Source organism: Podarcis cretensis (assembly GCF_951804945.1).
Source record: "Podarcis cretensis genome assembly, chromosome: 1".
In the NCBI taxonomy this organism is placed as follows: Eukaryota; Metazoa; Chordata; class Lepidosauria; order Squamata; family Lacertidae; genus Podarcis; species Podarcis cretensis.
In genome coordinates this window covers 51,900,873-51,920,111 of record NC_137170.1, presented here as the reverse complement: position 1 = coordinate 51,920,111, position 19,239 = coordinate 51,900,873, and the positions used below count along the sequence as shown (strand labels likewise).

Below are 19,239 nucleotides of genomic sequence, written 5' to 3'. Positions count from 1 at the left end.
AAACACAAAGTAGGCTGAAGCTCAAGAGGTGAGACAGGAGTGCTTCATACATTTAGCAGGTATTTGCTTGTATCCTGTACACATGAGAGGCAGATACACACATGGTGAAACAAATGCATGGAGTGATCAAAACAGGCCACAGAGATCCATAATTGGGTCCCCTACCATATCTGATCTACCTCACATTGCTGTACAGACACACACAGTCTGATCCCAATTCATACTGAAATGACAATAAATGGAAGAATAGTGAAAGCAACAGGGAAATTTATGGAGATAGATCCCAGTTTTAGTTAACTAAGGGCTGATCCCCCATTTTTGGAAAAAGAGATTTCTGGTTGCTTGAGAAGGCAGTACACAGGCCCTGATTTCTAAAAGATTAAGTATCAGATGGCGAAAAGCAGCAAAAGGAAAACAGGAGATTGAATCCACTGTAAAGGTAAAGGTACCCCTGCCCGTACGGGCCAGTCGTGTCCGACTCTAGGGTTGTGTGCTCATCTCACTTAAGAGGCCGGGAGCCAGCGCTGTCCGCAGACACTTCCGGGTCACGTGGCCAGCGTGACGAAGCTGCTCTGGCGAGCCGGCACCAGCGCAGCACACGGAAACGCCGTTTACCTTCCCACTATAAAGCGGTACCTATTTATCTACTTGCACTTAATTGTGCTTTCGAACTGCTAGGTGTGCAGGAGCTGGGACCGAAGACAGGAGCTCACCCCGCCACGGGGATTAGAACCGCCAACCATACGATCGGCGGGTCCTAGGCACTGAGGTTTTACCCACAGCGCCACCCACGTCCCTCAGGAATCCACTGTAGTCAACCTCAAATGCCTTTTTGTTGTTTAGGGTACAGTCCTGAAGATTCTCAAAGAGGAGACGCCTGCGAAGGTGACAGTGGAGGCCCTTTTGTCATGAAGGTATGTGTAATGCTCAAAGTGACGTAATACATCAATCTCAAGTGGCAGCAAAAGGGTGACATATGTCATGACTTCTTTGGTGGGCCCCGAGCTTAAAATACTGGATCAATGAGAGAGGAACAGTGCTCACATTTCAGCAAGGATGTAAGCAAAGCAATCACTTCAGCCTCTGGCAAGAGAAACCTCTTTGTCATTTGGCAGTCTGCTGGTCAGGGTGGAGACTGGTTGGCCCTACTCACTATGGGGTTCAGTCCCTCCCACTGTCAGCAGATCACTCGTTACAGCCCTGAGTGGATGCCACCCTCTGTGGGGGGCGGGGGGAGCTTTCCACCTGACATAGAAACAAGCTTGTGGATCCAATTTATATTGAGAAGTCAATCTTCACACGCATTGTTGGGCAACAAGCCCAACATCCCACATCTTTGCAATTAAGGGTGAGATTTCCTTTTAGAAAAGAGATACTCATAAAGCTCCACTGTAAGAAATACCTGGATCTGGACCTTCTATGGGCTCTGAAAGTCTTGAAAAATGAGAGTCCTGCTGCCGCTGCTTGCCCTTTTTATGTGACCTATATGCTTTTTCCCAGTATGCTGACTCTTCCTTGGTGCTCTTGCACTCTCCTCTCTCCAGAACCCAACTGATAATCGGTGGTATCAGACGGGTATCGTCTCATGGGGAGAAGGCTGTGATCGTGATGGCAAATACGGCTTCTACACCCACGTCTTCCGCCTGAAGAAATGGTTGCAAAAGGTTACTGAGAAACATGGGCATTAAAGAACTTAAGCTCAGCACCTGCACAATGATTTAGAGATGTATGTATATTGGTCAAACATGACAGGTAACTAAAAGCCTAAGGAAGAAAACGTATTTTGGCACAAACCTCAATAAAGGTTCTGGACCAAGTACTCAATCTCCTTTGTTGTCAATTGCAAAAAAGTGAACTTAGCAGTACAGGTACTACTTGAAAAGTTACCAAAGCAAAACTGTGACTAAGGTGAATGTACTGTATCTGGTTGAATGAGCAAGTTAAATAGCTGTGCAGGATAACCCTACGCAGGATCTTTTAGAATCAAGCCTCACAATATACAATGGGAAATCCTCAAGTGTGGCTAGGGTTACAACCTTAGTATAAGAAGTTGTAAGTTATGTGGCCTTATTTATCTTAGAGTAACAAAGGTAGGAGTACACTTAGCCTGCGTTTTTGCCTTCAAAAAGGAGAGAGTAAAAGAAGTTGCCTATAGTTCATCGGTTTCAGGGCTCTGGGCAGAAAGCAGATACATTTTGATTGAAGTACATTTTCTTCCAGCAATTTCAATACAAAAAATATAGTTCAAAGTTCAGAGTGAAACTACAATCAGCGCTCTATGATATTCATGGGAGTAAACCAAAGGGCAGCTTTTGTGTTCTTTGGTGCGGTTGCTGTGGGATGCAGTTTTATTCAATCCCATTAAACAAAAAACAGTAGTGTCTGCAAGCAAAGAAATGTACCCCACCATTGCCACAGCTGTTAAATTGAGCCTTTTCTACAGTAGAAACCATTTCTAAGTGAGGCATCATAAAAAGATACAATGGAGAAAACTAGTCAAATTCCATTAATATTGACAAAGGTTGCATACATACTATATCTTTAATTTCCCGCCTCAAAGAATTTTGGGCCCTATTTGTTATGGGTTGCTGAGAATTGTGAATCGGGCTACGATAAACTACACTGCCCAGAATTCTTTGAAGGAAAGAATGTGCTTCGGATGTGCTATTAAGATATGGTGCATACGCCATTAATATAGTTTATATTCATAAAAAACCTGTTATGAGACGTTGTCCTTTCAGACACAGGTAGGCAAAGGAGCTAGTTCTCCTTGAGTACCAATCATAGGTTGATCACCAAGACTGAGGGAGTACAGAGAATTTTAGTAGTAAAATGTAACATTTATTCAAACATACTGTAGAAACATTTCCATTGGCTCTAGGTTAAGCTAAACGTGGCTTAAATAGGGCATTTCTGAAACCAGCACTGAAAGGGGAGAATGTATCAAAACTAAAGCCACACCTAGTGGTGGGGAGAGCATCTTTTTAGAGAAAACAAAGTTTGCCAGAGACTTCATTGCATTTCCAAATCTCACTAATGACACACATACACACCCCCTGCAAATTGTATTTCTAATGACCATTACCTCTCCGTTCCTTGCACTTACTATACCAGTGTGAGCCCCAACATAAGAGTAAGGAGCAGGGCATCAGCTACAAGAGGAGGCTATCACTAGATGTGCACAAGCAGCAACTCAGAGCCCCACAAACTGTATGCATTTTGCACCACTGCAAGGCACACCAAAGTGCTATAGAATGATGTGGCTGACAGGTGCTGATTCAATCTTTCATAGCCCTAGCTAAGGCAGCTGATTCAATATGAAGTGGCATCCACTGAAAAAAACTGCAAGTTAAAAATGGGAAGTGTGCAGAGTCCTCCCAGAAGGCAAATAATGCACACTCTGGGATGCGCCCTCTTATGGGCATCGCTTCCAAATCAGCATACACATCATAATGTGTACACAATGACCAACGAAGTTTATAAAGACAACCAATTTGATTTGATGCAACACTAAACTATGGTGAATAGTAAATGCTATTTAATCAACGTCTAACAAGCACGAAGAAATGCAAATGAAATTAAATCTCTGTCAGCCACAGGAAAGAGCTGGTATTTCTGGGAGTGTGTTAAAGCCGGTGCAATGCCACTTATGTCAAAATATCCAAGGCAGGGGCAAAGGAGGGAAGATTAACCTAGAAATTACTCCAACAACTGTGTGCTATAGCAGTTCTGAGTCTCAGATTGTAAGAGGCACACAAATGCATAACCCATACATAAAAGCAGCAAGTCCTCCAGAACAATTCCCCACAACCACATCCACGTGACCTTCAACTGCCACAGTATAATTCACCTTCTGAGAACACATGTATTTTGGAAACAGTGTCCCCAAGACTATGTTCTCAACCACTAGCAGCAATCACTGATCATACATTTACTACAAAACTTTCAGGCTGACAGCAGAGCTAAAAATATATCTAAGAGCAAATTAGCACATTGAAATATTCTGGGCTCCAGCATGTATGAGGAAAGGCCAACATGTCTTCAGTGTAGGATACTGATCATCCACCATGTAAAAAAAAATCAGTTCTCAAAATGGATGAAACTAAATCCTTAAAAGGAACCTGAGCATTCTAGCACTTGTAAACTAACTAGATTAAAATACAGAGAAGGGCTTGGAAAGTGGTTTTTAGGGGGTGAAATGTTCTGCCTCTGCCCCACGCTATTCTGGAAGCCATGGCAAGACTAACAGTGCTCTCAATAGAAATCAAAGATTTCTTCAACCTGAAGCATGCTTGCAATGTTAGTGTCTCAGCTTCTCCATGAAAGTAAATCTGCTGTGAAGTTTTAGACAGCAGCTCACGGAAACTAGAAATGCTGAGTCACTTGTAACTAAGAACATGGATGGACATTTCTCACCAACAGCCACTGCTGCTCCCAGAGAGAGTTAATGCAAACTTTATTTACAAAAAGACACTTAGTTAATTCATGCCATGCGTCCGTACAGAAACTGTTCAAGGATTATATGGAGAAGAAGTTGTTAAAAATAAAAGGAAAACCACTGAAGAGCTTCTAAGAGTTAAGAGCTAAGAAAGAGAAGACAACTTTACAAATAAAGTTATGAGAAACTGGATTGAAGAGAATGGTTGTTTACAGCTCTGTACACTAAAACTAATACAGACAGTCTTCTACGGTCAATAAATGCTCACAGAGAAGCAAAGTATGTACAAAGACTTGTGCCACAATGACTTGGATCCTCCTCCAAGATCTGCTGTATTATACACATAAACCAGTTTGTATACAGAAGGCCTACATGAGGCCACTTAACTATGAAGACTTCTAGTTTAGTAAACTAAAGATGGACAGCTCTTCAACAGCCACGCTGTCTGATGCAATTTCACTTGCGGCTGCTTTTTATTCTCTCCAGTCTTTTTTTCAAGTCATCAATATTGGATGCTGCAGAGGAGGAAGTGGTGGTTCCAATGCCAGAAGAGTGGGTCTGATTGGAGTCCAGATCGATGTGCTGGTATTGTTCCCGTGACTCACGGAGCTGCGAAAGCTTACTGTGGAGCATATCTGTGGAGGATGCAACTGTAGGGACTGATGGCTTGGACAGCTGGGAGGTCAGGGGTGCTCTGTCTTCCTGCTGTGGACAGAAACAATGCTCAAAACACTTGTTCTAAAGCAAAAATTATCAATACCAGAGCATTTTCTGTTCTGCTTGCTATTTGGGAATCATTAAAAAAAAAGGTAGTGTGCCGATCTTTTCACGAGTTTAGAATAATGAGTAGGTTCATACACCTGTGCTTATAGTGCAATCCTGATTATGGGATTGCTAAAGTGAACGATCCAGCATCTTGGCTTGCTCCTCCACCAATTGCGTTTTCACCACATACAGCATCTGTCAGCTGGAAAGGAATTTGCTCAAGCACGCTTGATGCATAATAAATTAACACATGGCATTTGTTTGAGTCCACATCAGACACAAAGCTGAAGCTTTGATGCTATTCCATTCTGAGAGGGAGCCAGTCTTTGTAGAAACAATCGTCTAACAATACCTTTGTGACTGAACCAAAAACATCTTAACAATTCAAAGGCAGTGTGAGAAATCAGGTCACAACTTGTTAGCTTCCATTTTCCCCACTCTCATTAGAAAGTGCTCAACTGGAGCTTCTGGATGGTTCACACATCTAAGGAACTACTGAACACTGTTCTAGCATCTCTGCCCCATATAAACAGTATGTTTCTTTACAATTTTATTAGTTGTCACAGCTCAATATGCACTGATTAATTCTGTAACCTTTACACATCATCATCATCATTATTATTATTTTGCAAATCAAATATTTTATTGCCACAAGACTATTCTTTTCAAGTGCAGTCTATACACAGGCTTGCCCATCTATGCTGATATGATAGTACGCCAAGCCTACACACACTCATAGAACAATAAGCAGTAGTGCAAAAGCCTGATGTTTAGAGCTTTGGAGGCAAAAATACATTAGGCCTTCTCCTATCAGACAGTTTATGCACTACATACAAAGAAAAATGTGTATCATTGGTTGAGAGATCAATGAACCTCTGAATCGATCACCCAAGAGGCTCAATGGTTTCATGACAGGCAAGATCAGCAAGCCCCTCCTATGTTACAGGGAAAACAGCAGCTCAAGTGATATCACTCGTGCTTTGTCTTTCCTCAGTTCTGTGCAGCGCCTGAAGTAGCTTCCTGTCCCACCTGGCTGCCCCAAGGAGTCTAGCGAAAGCAAGTAGTCTGCAAGCAAAGATGTGTCAAGCCTTCTGCCCCAAGAGCAAACATGCCATGAGAGACAAGGATTCACCAAGGACGAGAGAAAGAGAGAGGATGCTGAAACACAGACACTGCCGCATACGTAAATCGAGAGAATACCTTTGCATTGTCAAGGCCACATCGTTGCCTGAGGATTTTTAGCCTTTCCAAGTAGACGGAAGGCCCCACCTCTTCCCCATTGGCATTTCCTATAGATGAAGGGACTGTATTGGTGGGAGTAGGGATACACGATACCTCCATCTGTGGAGAAACCCCTGGAATATGGAAAAAAACAAAAACAAAAAACAAACACAAACACAAAAAATGAGTCCAAGCAGACACCAACTGAGGATTGTGATGTTTCTCAGGGTCCATGTGGTGTAGGAGCTGCTGCAATTTCTGTGCTCCGGGGATAACCTCAGAAGCCTTGGACCATGAGTCCACCGCATGGCTCCTCCTCCTGCCAGCACTGCCTTTCCTGAAACGGGAGCAACACTGGCTATGGGAAAGAACCAAGATGTGGGTTCTTCCTATGTAGCAGTCTGAGGTTTCTGATGATTTTTAAGAGGTGGAGAAAAATGAGCCAAGCTGCAGTGGCCCCAGTGTAGTTCGGATGCCAGGATGTGTCCTTATCGGTTCAGAGGTCTTTTAATATGCCTACTTCTGTAGTGGGAGTGACATTGTTGATTCACAGCAGCTGTGACTTTGCAGACTACTTGCTTTTACTAATGTTTTCGTGGATAGGAAGGCTGAGAACAAGCCTTTACGTATGTTACAAAGCAATTAGGAAAGGCAATGCGCAAGTGACCCATGACTCGTGCTGCTGCTTTCCCCTCTTGCATTCTAACATGGGATGGTGGGACTTGCTGATCTGAAGCTTGTGGATCGGGACATACAATTTTCTTTGCTTCTACGTAGCCCAGGAACCAGCTCTTAGGGGGGAAAGTCAAATGCAATTACCTCCTGAGGCCAACAGAAATATGCTTGGTGAGAGACTATTGTGCAATTGCCCTATAATGTTTTAATTTCATGCCTATATTTCATACCACCAGTTACAAAAGAACAGGTGAATTATTTCTGAAGCCGCCTACAGTCAATTACTAACTCGGAGAAAGCCTGACAGCTGCATTAGGATGGCAGCCACTGGCTCCCTCTAGTCCACGCTGTCACAGTGCTCTGGGAGTTACCTGTAGAAGGAATGCGCCCTTTGCCCTCCCTTTCCATTTCAATCAGTCGGAGACCTCGTTCCACATAGCTCTGGAAGAACTGTGAGGAGTTTTTTAGGAAGGGCTCAATGTCTGCATCAGAATACTTCTTTTTATATTCATAAAGCTCTGCCAGACCCTGCAGAAAGAAGAGCTTCAGTCATTCAAAAGTTACATGTTTACAAAATCATCACCAGCTTTAGGGTTAAAGGTGAGTGTGCTGCAAAACTGGTAAACACAACAGAGTTTGAAGGTGTCCACTACAAAAGGCCCAGGGCCAAACTGCTTTTAATTTGGCAGGATTTATTTGCTTTGGAGGGGCTTATATGCCAGCAAATTTTATCCATGTCTGTCAAATGGTGTGTGTGTGTATTACTTCCCATTAATTAACTGGGACGAGGAAATGTGAAATGGTTTTGGACTGACTCAGCACCTCAGACTGAGGCAGGCTGTTTTCCAAAGTGCCATATCAGGGTCTGAACCTAAACTTGTGGTTGGTATACACTCCTAACATCTACCACCATCCAGAGCACTGATAACAATACAGTGGTACCTCAGGTTACAAACGGTTTGGGTTACAAACGTTTCAGGTTACAGACTCCGCTAACCCAGAAGTAGTACCTTGGGTTAAGAACTTTACCTCAGGATGAGAACAGAAATTGCGCAGCAGCAGCGGGAGGCCCCATTAGCTAAAGTGGTACCTCAGGTTAAGAACAATTTCAGGTTAAGAATGGACCTCCAGAACGAATGAAGTTTTTAATCAGAGATACCACTGTAATTATAACTAGTCCACAGAATGACATTCACACAACGAACATTTGCTTTTCAACAAGAGAGCAATATGACTCCTTTAACCCATCCAGATGAGGAAACAATCATATCTACCTTTACCTTAGCCAGGTGAATCAGCCAGCATACATTACACTGGCATGCAAGGCACAATGTAACCCTGTGGCACTATGCATCATAGCACTTTCCAACAGCTGCCACCTTAGCACCCCTCTCATTAAAATGTCCCAATCTCTGTGTATAGTAGCACTGGAGCGCTACAGAAAGTGCTCTGACCATGAGAGAACAGTGATTTAGATCATCCAGGTGATCAAAGTGCTTTTAAAAAAATATCCCAATCTGGAAAGACTCCCACTTCAACAGGCAAAGGAGGACTGGTACTTACCGTGAAGATTACCTCCTGCTGGAATGCAGAGTGCATCTAGGATCCACTCTTCTTTTGCTAATCAACCAATAGCTGGTTTTCATTAAGACTCATGAATCAAATTCATTCACTATATTCTTTATTTCATGATGGACAACACTCCCAAATGAGCCCTTTGGGAATTCATTATAAGTACCAATGTTCCTAATTTTTCACCTCCCACCATGGTAATAAAGCCCTCACCTCTTTAGTGTTTTCTTTAGACCCAATTTTCTTAAATATCTCTGCTAAAATATCATTCACTTTGGCCTTTGGTGTCTTTTCATCCTATAAAAAGAAATTGAGACATATTACCAAAATAGAGGGGTGACAGTTTAGACAGTTGAAGCATTTCTATAAATATAATAAAGGGCAGAAAAGTTGTCCTAATTGAACCAGTAGGTGTTGGTTGCTATTGCTATTAGAGTAAGAGTGGTCAGCTGCAGATTCCATACATTTTGCACAATTAGGAATCTCCAACACCAACAAGTAGTAAGTCTATGCAATGACATGGTGCTTAATAGCCAAGAACTGTACCAGGTCTTGCAATATAAGTCAAGACCTGGTCAACCATGAATGCACTAGGTGACCTGGAGGCACAGGATTACTGGACTGGGAAGAACTTGCATCGACCACCGTGCAATGATACAGGTTTATGGTCAGTTGTAGGTTTGTGTGAGAATCCAACCCCAAGCAGGAATAAAGATGTACTGTGACGAAGAAACAGATGTGCCCTCTTCCACCTCTTGGCTATCCTGCTCTGAAGCTCTACAACCTATGATACATACATACATACATACATACATATGGAGTGGTGAGAATCACTGTTTCCACATTCTGTTTCAGATGAACCTCTGGACAGAACATAGACATTTTTAACCTTGTGGTGGTGGTGGGGGAGTCCTAGCACCCAGCTGTTCAAGGAACCAGCTGAGATAATAAGGGGCTAATGGGCATTAGCACTAGCACACACCAGTAAGAATAAGATGTTAACCTTGTAATTAAAGAGACACAAGATTCAACAAGGTTAAATTAAAAATGTACATTTTAACATTAGTACTTGCTAGCAGTTGTGCTGCACCAAGCTTGTATGGATTTGAATTTCAATGTTACTGTTCTAGAGGAGACAGTTTATGCCAAGAAGCAAGCCACTGCCTCTTCACACAGCTTTCTCTTCTGTTGGCTACACATGAAAGGGGAAGAGGAAGGCAAGACAGGCAGATCATGCTGCATTCTCCTTCCTTTAAAAGTGAACAGAGATACTTGAAGAGCTCAATCAGTCTTCTGAATGGTCCAAGGTAAAAGCACGACACAATTCAGAAAAGATTCCAGTTGTGTGCTCAGTAAACTAACAAGCTTCACACCTGGGTGTCATGTTTAACAATTTTTAAAAATATGGAATACGTACTGTGCGAGAAGCTCCCTTTTCTGTGCCTTTGTCAGACTTGCTTCCAGTTTGGTCCAAGGAGTGTTTCATCATTTTGCACAGGTGGGCCTCTAACTCCGACTCATTCTTGTTATCTATCATTGTTAGATGATCCAAAAGCTAGGAAGAAGTGTGATACCTTTTAATTAAGAAACCTTTTGTTATTCCAGAGATCATAAGCACCTTGGGGTGAAGCAGTCTGCTCTCACCTTGGGTCCCTTCAGCTTGCACAAGGTGTGAATCAAAGTCTTCAGCGTCCGTATTGGGAATTCACTTTTGCACTGCTTTAGTTTTTCTTTTGGAAAGACCTTCATAAAGATGTGGATGTCCAACATGATTCGGTCCAGATTGATAGTGTTGATAGTTTCAGGGAGAAGCCTTACCATTCTCCATAAACACTGTGGGGGAGGGGGGAAAGGTAGATGGTTTCTTTGATAAACATTAAGACAAAGCAAGTCCTCACAGTAATCTAAGAACTTGGTTCTTTGAGCTTAAAATGATATAACATGTGGATTATTCCTTCACAATGGGCTTGGTGCCTGCCCAAACATAAGAATGCCCCAAGTCCTGTCTGCAATATCTTTGTAAATGTTGCAGCCTCCCACTCAGTCCCCAGCCTTCCCTGCATTGTGTGAGGAGGTTTGCAGGGGGCTTCTACTTGCATTTGCTTGAATAGGAGTAGACTCATCCTGCACTTGTGAGCGGAGGCCCCCTGCAGACTTCCCACACAATGCAGGGAAGGTTGGGGAGTGGGGGGAGGGCACAATGGCCATGAAGATGTCCCCTTTCATGCTTTTGAGCATTCACATGTCTAGGGAAATGCAGGAACCTGACATGTTGTGATGTCTGGGCCTGAGTTTGTTTTCTCCCAAACAAATCACAGGCATTAAGGAAAGAACAAACCCTGGTTAGTACTCTTGTTTGTTTGGAGAGAGACAAGCCACAAACCCAGGGGCCACAAGAAGTCAGATTCTGGCTTGTTCCCCAGAAGCATGGCAAGAGCAGAAACTGTGCAGAAAAGAAGCAAGAAGTTCTCAACAGAACAAACAAGCATGTTCTGCATTCACATCAATTATAGCTTGTTTTAAACTGAGGTTTAATGTGATTTGCAAATCAGGCAATATTAAGTTGTACATTCATGCTAGAGTCATTTCCAGTACAGCCAATAACCACACTTTTTTGTAGAAGGACCATGAATAGGAGTAATGAGTGAGTCTGCTAATACACAATCACTATGCAATAGAAAATTGAAATAAAAAACAGAACAAGAACAATACACACCTTCATTACTAGTTCTGAGAACTTGGGAGAGCTTGCTGTTGTTAATAGACAATCCTGGAGAAGAACAAGCAGGGCACTAGGATAAAAAAAAATGAAGCATTAACTATACAAATTCCACAAATATCTCCAGAAATACATGGGACAACACAAATTGATTGGCCAGTTCAGCTTCTTAACACAGTGCTATGCAATTTCTTGCACAATATCAACATTTTCATTATTATTATCTTATAATTTAATGTAATTTTATTTTTATTTACATTTGCATGCTGTTCTAAAACTTCAAGCTTTTTGGGTGGCTTACAATAAATAGGTAAAAAAACTACTGAAATACAAAGTAAAACATAAAACCATGAAAGGGAGTGGGGAGAGAATCCAATATAAATACAACAAAACTTGCTGGAGCATCAAAATTAAAATAGATTTAAAGAGAGGTCCAGACTGCTCAAGTTATTCAAAAACCGATAAAGGGAATGATATCATTCAGCATTTTTAGAGATAAGACTGGATCAGATCTCAGATTTGTACCCGTAGAGCACAGAGATTTGAACAAACCTCAGGGTTAAATGACTGCCTGGGTTTAGTGTAACTTGATCAGCAACTGCAGAAAGATCTGACAATGCGGTAATAAACTAGACCAATAATATCTCATCAAGCAGGTGTTCAAATTGTAGCACATGCTAAGTCTTGTGGTAAGAGGCTGCAGTGATGAGGGATTTGTTAAGATGTTTGCCCTTAGCAAAAATCTATTTACCTCAATATGTTTGTTTGATCAGATTTCTCCAGAACTTTTACCACCAAGAGGTTGACTGATTTGATAACCTGCTGGTCTTCCTCTAGATCATCAACTCTCGAATCCAGCATTAAGGTAATGAGGCCATGCATCAAGTCCTTCAGCACTCCTGCAGAGGCCTCCCGGGCTAAGCTTTCAATCTGGAACAACTGCCAATGGAATTCAAGTGTTAGATACCAGGATATATTCAGGATAAAACACTACAGTCTAGATTAGCACCCCAAAACTCCATTTCTTGCTGCTACCTAGAAGTTACAAGAGAAAAACCTACATTTTTACTGATTTGAGGGAAGTAAATACCTATTTTCATACATCTCACTGAAGCTTTTTACTGCCAAGAATGATAAAAATACTGATAAAAGTTAGGGATTAGCATCAGTATAGGATTTGCTTTTAATCTGTATCTGTAAGAAACCATATATGCTTCAGAACTGCTCTTGTGGCTTTCCGGTTAAATCCAAAGAGGTCCCCAGCTCTATAATAGAATTTTTTTTAATGGCTGCAACTTTTCCTCCTTTTTCACAAAGCAGGATGAAACTTGCAGGTACAGGAGTCCATCCAGAGTGGATCAAGGCTGTAAACTACCTAGATACCAAAATAGTTTGCAGCACAGAAGTGTTACAGTACTTTAAGAGGCAATTGTATAGCGCAACAAAAACTAAAGACACTATTAATTGGTTCTACTGGCTGAAACTTCCACCACGTTTTCCCGATCAAAAGCCTTACCGAAATCATGTTTCCAATGATGCAACTGTACAACTTGACTATCTCATCCTTGTCTAGTTTCTCATCAGCCATGTGCGTATTGTAAATGAGTCGCAGCTGCATGAAGGTAGCTATTAGAAACTGGTCAATGTGGCCTGACATAGCTTCTGCTTTGTCCTCTTGTCGCAAAACCTCATCAATCTGCAGACAAACCCAACATTATAGCAAGTTTTTAATAATGGTATCATTTCCATAAATAGCATGAAAAATGAAGAGTCTTGTGGCCCCTTAAAGGCTAATAATTTAGTATAACAAATATATAAACTGCCATAAAACTCTGGTTTTGCTGCAATAAACTAGAAATTATTCCATATAGTTTCCTGTTATCTACTGTACCAACAGACATACTGTTTACGTCCTAAGAAAACCCACTTTTACAACCCAAGTAAGCCAGACCATAGTTTAATTACCTAAAGCTTAATTAAGAGCCTATCAATGATTCTATAACATTTTCTGGTGTTTCATTTTCATGCATGAAATCTGCTCCGTTGCTGCAACACATAGCAAGGCAAGCAATGAGCCTGCCCCATCTTGCCTGTATCTCATCAACAGGCAACCCAAGGCCCCATCAAGCTTAAACCAGCCAATGTTATGGTAGTGAGATTTTTAGTATATGTGCTGCTGAAGCAAGCATCAGACATCCACCTGGGAGATGGAAAAGGACATTTTGCACTAACACCCTCTTTTCTTTCTCGTCGAGAACAGCGAGTCAGATGGCCCCTGTGCACTTGGCTTTGTCACCAGGGAGGTTCTGAGTGGCACTTGTGTCACCAACACTCAGCTCCACCAAATGTGCAACTCATCACTCTCGCATATTACTTGCTGACCCCATCAGTGTTATGTAGCTGCCAACCAGAGAGGCCTTCACTCACCTGTGCTAGAGCTTGGATACTAGTATTGATATCACCACTGGCTACCTGGGAGATGACAAAGTTGATGGTGGAAGCTGTGTTACTGTGCATATCATCAAAGTGTGGAGAGACGGCACGGATCCTGGGTGGAGAAACAGTGTTATAGCTTAAAGGGCAGTAGATTCAGTAAGTCACTTAGGCCCCTGGGTTAAAAGATTAGAAGCAATTTGTCATCTCCAGGCAGTTCAGATTAAAAGCACCCCATTTTCTTTAAAGTGGATGGAGCAAGTTGATTAATGTCTGTGGTATTACACAAAAGCCACCTTAATGGGGGCAACCCTACCCCACTCAGTATGTTGTCCCCAGAGTTATGTTTGGATCTCTCTTATCAAGGGCTGCGTAGAGTGGGGGGTTAAGGAAAGGTGCCAGTACTCATATCTTGCTAAAGAAATGTTGCGGGTGCCAGCAGAAAAAGGTTGCTGTAGGCAGCAAAAAGAGGGGTGTTGGTACTCTTTACCAGAGAGTATTGTCACATAACAACAATGGCTATGCATAACTGGCGAAGTAAACCATAAAACCTTTTATGCAGATAAAATGTTGATATATCTGACCCTTTCCATCATTATTCTGCTTTCAAGATCCAGGCTTTCAAAGAGTTTGAACATTTTGGCAAAGGCTATGAACAGGAGATAGTACTGTCCACAATAAGCTTTAAGATTCCATACCCCAACCCAACCTCCAACCTTTGCCTTAGCCTTTAAGAAAGAAAAAATATGCCCTGTGACCTCAATGGGAACCATACCATTCTCAGGATGCCCAGTGTAGCAACATGTAAATTCCATAGCTGCACAGCAATACCATGTTTAATGCACACCATTCTGAACATACCTCTGGTAAGAATTTAGCATGAAATGTGAATGAAGATATTAGCCATTGAACATGTGGCTAATAAAAATATTTGGGGAAGGGAGATGATATTTGAAAGAATAAGCAGCTATATAAAGTACAGTTTGAAAGCCTTCCTGGTTTGACACATAGTTTCCACATTTTAAAGCTTCTCCCTGAAGCTTCCTTTATATAAGGGAACTTGGCTTCATATAGGAGATTGATATACCCCTCTCTCTCCCCCCCCCCCCGTTGCCTCATTAGCAGCCCTTGATCTGCACTCACTTGGGTTCAGGGATCAAAACTGGTTCAAATATATCATCCAGTTTGTGCTGGACAAGTGCTGGCATTTCACATCGCACTCTGCCATTATCATTTTCTATCTCATCTAGATCCAGTTGAAACTCCCGTGGAACTGCATGCGTCGTCTCCGAGTGGCCACTCATGTTACGGGCTTGGCTACAGAAACCAAGAAAAGCATTTTTTATTATCAGGGTTCCACAAACCTACCCATCACCCGTGGTGACTGCCCCTCCATCCCACACCCCCAGTGCACACAAACCTTTTCAAGTTCTCCATAAGCAGCATATAACTTGGAGAACAGTGCCTTCTCTCCCTTCCTGATAGGATTTTGCAAGAGGCACAGCCAAATCAATTACCCATCCTATCCCCAAGTTTTTTGCGGTTCACAGAGGACTCTAGAGAGAAAATAGGTTTCTCTTTCTCTCTGGGCTTTTGCAGGATTTGGGGAAAAGTTCATAGTGATCACAACTAATGGTTGGCTATTAAGCCAAGCTAACATTTGTGGACCCGATTATTATGACTGATGCAAAAACCCATGCTAGCATCTATCACTAGTTCCTAATCTTTCATATCAACATAGATAAGGAAATCTATTCAGCCCCATCAGCAATTACCGTAGGTGCTGGGAATCCAGAACTTTTTGATACTGTGCTGCTGGCTTCCCCTCAACACCTATAGGCCTTGCAGCAGGGGCAGCAGCAAAGACATGCTCTACTGCACAATGCTAAACTGAATATGAGAGTAAAACAATCCTGGTAGGTTCATTATTCGGTTCTCTTCCCATATAAGGGAAAGACATTACAGTAAATGCAGCCCAGCAAGCACAAAATGCCCTAGAATGAATTTTGCACTCTCCAAATTCAACTCCCCATTATGCCTATTTTGCTAGAGCCTGCCTACACAAAAGGGCATTTTAGAATAGAAAAAAGCACATGGCATTAGGAACAAGAAGCTTTCCATTTCCAGAAGTGGTTTTAAGCTTAGATTTACTTCTTAATTTCCTTATATGAGCTTCCCAAATAATAGCTGTTGCATTACATTTGATGCTGGTCAGGCTCCAGGTATCTCAAATCTTCTACCAGTGACTCAAGACTGGAAGGGTTAAAACAATCTGGTCTTACAATGTATCCCTGCTGACACTAGTCAGATTCCTGAAAATTGCAAAGTTTAGCTCTTTTACAGCTGAGAGGTAAGCCACTTTATCATTATTATTTTAAAAAAACAAACACAGCCAAGAAACAGCAACCTGCCTGACACCACTCAATGATTTTCACAGCAAAGATGGAACTTGAAGCCAGGCTTCCCAAACAGCACACTTAATATGAATTGTTGCATTGAAATCAATGGGACTTATTCTCAAGTATGTTTAGGATTAGGGCATGGGAAAGGTAAGACAAAGCTATAAGAGCCCTGCTACCAAGGATTTAGTGGTCAGTACTTACATCCTATAAGTGCGATACATAATTCTGTCCATGGAGAAGCAGTGAAAAAAGGCACAATACCATTTAGAAAGCATTCAAGACACGACAAAACAAATGAAGTAAGGTTCAAACATTTTGATTTGCAGCATTTTTTTTGCAGTTTGCGACACATGCAGACATAGATGATTAAAACAAAAGACAAAAACACAAGGCAACAGCAAGGTATGCTTTTTGCACAGACTGTGGAAATGTCAGGCAAACACTGCATTTTCCCACTTTACATACTTGAGTTTGGAAGACATGTCTTCAGCCGGTCCTTTCCTCAGCATGTTAGCATTGGCACTGGCACTCTGAGCCCTCTGTGGTTTCTCTTCCACCTGCTTTGCTGAAGTGGCATTTGGCCTCTTAGCAGACCGCTTTATTCGCTCCTCCAACATGCTCATGTCTTTCTCCGAAAGCTGTACAAGAGCAGCAACTTTTCAGTGCCATGACAGGTATGCTCCTTAGTTCAGACTCCAATGCCATTAAGAGTGTTTCAAAACCTTTGCTGTTCCTGTGTACTACTAGACTTACAATACAGCTAACCCCACCCCTTAGCCTAGTTCCTGTACTCAGCAATTATGCCTACTGCTGTACTGCCTGTTTAGTTATAAAGTGTACCAAAATTCCTTCAAGCATCAAGTAGGAACAGGCAGAATCTGGCATTTAATTAAATAAAATACCAACACAACACCACCCTCTACAGCACTGTGAAGGAAACATAGTCCAGTTTGGGAAACAGGCTAAAGGAATTTGGAGAAGCAGCAATTTTGGGGGAAAAATATGATTCCAATAATACTTGCTTAGTGAAGAATTATATAGTCTGAACCACTGAAAAAGCAACATCTATTTATGAAGAATTTGATGGAATTAGAGAAATAGGTATTCATGAAGGAAGGAAAAGCCAAAGCTTCATTGCCTCCCATATAATCCTGATTAGGAATCAAAAGAGTGGTTATGGACTAAAAGGAACCAAAGACTGAAGGCGGTCATTTCCCTTGGGAACTTCCTCTTCTAGTTTTCTGTAGGCAAGTGCACCCCAGCCCCTCTTATCAAATGGCACCTCAGAGGACAACCATGTGAAGCTACTTTTCAATAAGATCTGAGAGCAACTTTATCTTCTCCTATATGCACAACTATGTAATAAAACAAAGGGGCTACTGCTTCCCCAAATTCCTTGTCAATTTTGGAAACCAACCTATTCTCTTTGCCTTGCAGTTACCTATGGTGCATTCCAGGTGCTCCTATTACTCCCAGTGCACCTCGCAGTGCAGACAAGAATCATGGAATATATTATGTGCTTCCGCTTTGTGTCTCAAGCTGTCTCACTGTATCAGTATGCCACGGCCAGATTGTGAGACGAGGATAAGTGGCTTGTATATTTGCTCTTGACACTCAAACAGAGCTTTCAACATTAATCGCAACTGACCTGAGGAACTTGATTATCCATTCATGACATTACCTGAGTGACACACTACTAAACATTCAATATTTTAAATATTGCCTGTCCATTTTGGTTTACTCACATTTCCAATCTGCTTGAACACTTGGTCTCCATGAACATTGTAAACTGTTACAATGGTGTTGAGTGCGGCATTTCTGACAGTGTTGTCCCTGTCACCAATATGAATGGCAATTTCCTTTAAGACTTTGCCTGGAGTTGGCTGGCACACATTCATGCCGTATGATTCAACAAGACATCCCAGCTCTTCCAAGCATTCTACAGAGAAACCAAACAGAAATGGACATCTATGAAAACAAAAGGCTACACCCATTTGGTTTATGAAATACTTGTTGATGCTTTTGTATATTCTAAATCTGATTTATTATGAATAAAAATAGAATCTTTTATAGTAATTTTATGAACCCCATGTGTTTGCAAGGGAAAGGTAGAGTACAAAATCAATTAAATCAATAGATCTATGTTAGTTAGCAAATGTACATTACTTTCAATTGCTCTACTGTGTATATGAAGAAAAATGGATGCAATCCTTTGTCTTCAAGAATGCTGAGTAAACCAGAATTAAGTCTTTGTTAGTTCACATTCTTCATTCATTTGCTTAAAAGTTTTCAAGAAAGCACTGCTTAAAAAACTTAATCCAAAACTCCGGCATAAAGCCTCTGAATTACAACTCATCAAGAACCTCAGTTTCCTTTAGCTGAATAGAAATAATGATTTTTGTAAAAAATGCATAATGGGTGAAAATTAGCTTACGAATGCCAGGATATCCTGGCATCAGGATGCACCTTCCTGAAATCATGGAGAACTGTTGCCAGTGTCGACCAGGGTAGCCAATGTGGTCCCTTTTAGATATTATTGGATTACAGTTCTCATCAGCTCCAGCCAGCATTGGCAATGGTCAGGTATGATGGGAGCTTTAGTACAGCAACATCTGGAGGGCATTGCATTAGCCATACCCTCAAGGTAGACAATAATGAGTTAGGTGGGCCAATGGCATAAGGCAGCTTCCTATGTTGAAATGGATTCAAGTCCACAAATTCTTATGCCGTAATTATTGTAGTATAAGGGACCACAAGGCTTTGTTTCTGTAAACTTAATATCCTAATCTGCAGTGCATTTTAGTGACCAACAGCTTCTGCTAAAGCAGAGCTTTCCAAACTATGTCACAACACATTGAGTGTGTCAGCTGCAGTGTGTAGGTGTGCTGCATGAATGATCCTCGCACTTCTCCCAGGGCTGGAAAGGGGTTAGTTTAACCTCTGGTTTGATAGTAAAAGTGAATTACTGTGTCGTTAAATGATGAATGTCTAAAAAGTGTGTCACCAATATGAAA

General features: G+C 41.7%; 2 protein-coding genes across 5 annotated transcripts in view; one reads left to right on the top strand and one right to left on the bottom strand.

Annotated features, from left to right (window-relative positions):
- Positions 1-1,819, top strand: part of LOC307227006 (uncharacterized protein) — a 39,230-nt gene extending 37,411 nt beyond the window's left edge. The window contains exons 19-20 of the mRNA XM_079996075.1: positions 844-914; positions 1,545-1,819. Coding sequence (XP_079852201.1) covers positions 844-914; positions 1,545-1,688 — 215 coding nt within the window. The 3' untranslated portion in view covers positions 1,689-1,819. The remainder of the gene's footprint in view (positions 1-843; positions 915-1,544) is intronic.
- A 1,000-nt stretch (positions 1,820-2,819) lies between these two features.
- CKAP5 (cytoskeleton associated protein 5) overlaps positions 2,820-19,239 on the bottom strand; it is a 45,508-nt gene continuing 29,088 nt past the window's right edge. For 2 of the 4 annotated variants that reach the window (XM_079950387.1, XM_079950389.1), the window contains 13 exons: positions 17,971-18,164; positions 16,691-16,863; positions 14,967-15,140; positions 13,818-13,938; positions 12,907-13,086; positions 12,142-12,329; positions 11,388-11,463; positions 10,316-10,504; positions 10,089-10,226; positions 8,885-8,968; positions 7,471-7,627; positions 6,404-6,558; positions 2,820-5,143 (listed from right to left, as the gene is read on the bottom strand). In XM_079950387.1, coding sequence (XP_079806513.1) covers positions 4,895-5,143; positions 6,404-6,558; positions 7,471-7,627; positions 8,885-8,968; positions 10,089-10,226; positions 10,316-10,504; positions 11,388-11,463; positions 12,142-12,329; positions 12,907-13,086; positions 13,818-13,938; positions 14,967-15,140; positions 16,691-16,863; positions 17,971-18,164 — 2,078 coding nt within the window. In that variant the 3' untranslated portion in view covers positions 2,820-4,894. The remainder of the gene's footprint in view (positions 5,144-6,403; positions 6,559-7,470; positions 7,628-8,884; positions 8,969-10,088; positions 10,227-10,315; positions 10,505-11,387; positions 11,464-12,141; positions 12,330-12,906; positions 13,087-13,817; positions 13,939-14,966; positions 15,141-16,690; positions 16,864-17,970; positions 18,165-19,239) is intronic. The other 2 variants (XM_079950388.1, XM_079950390.1) reach the window with 2 other exon arrangements.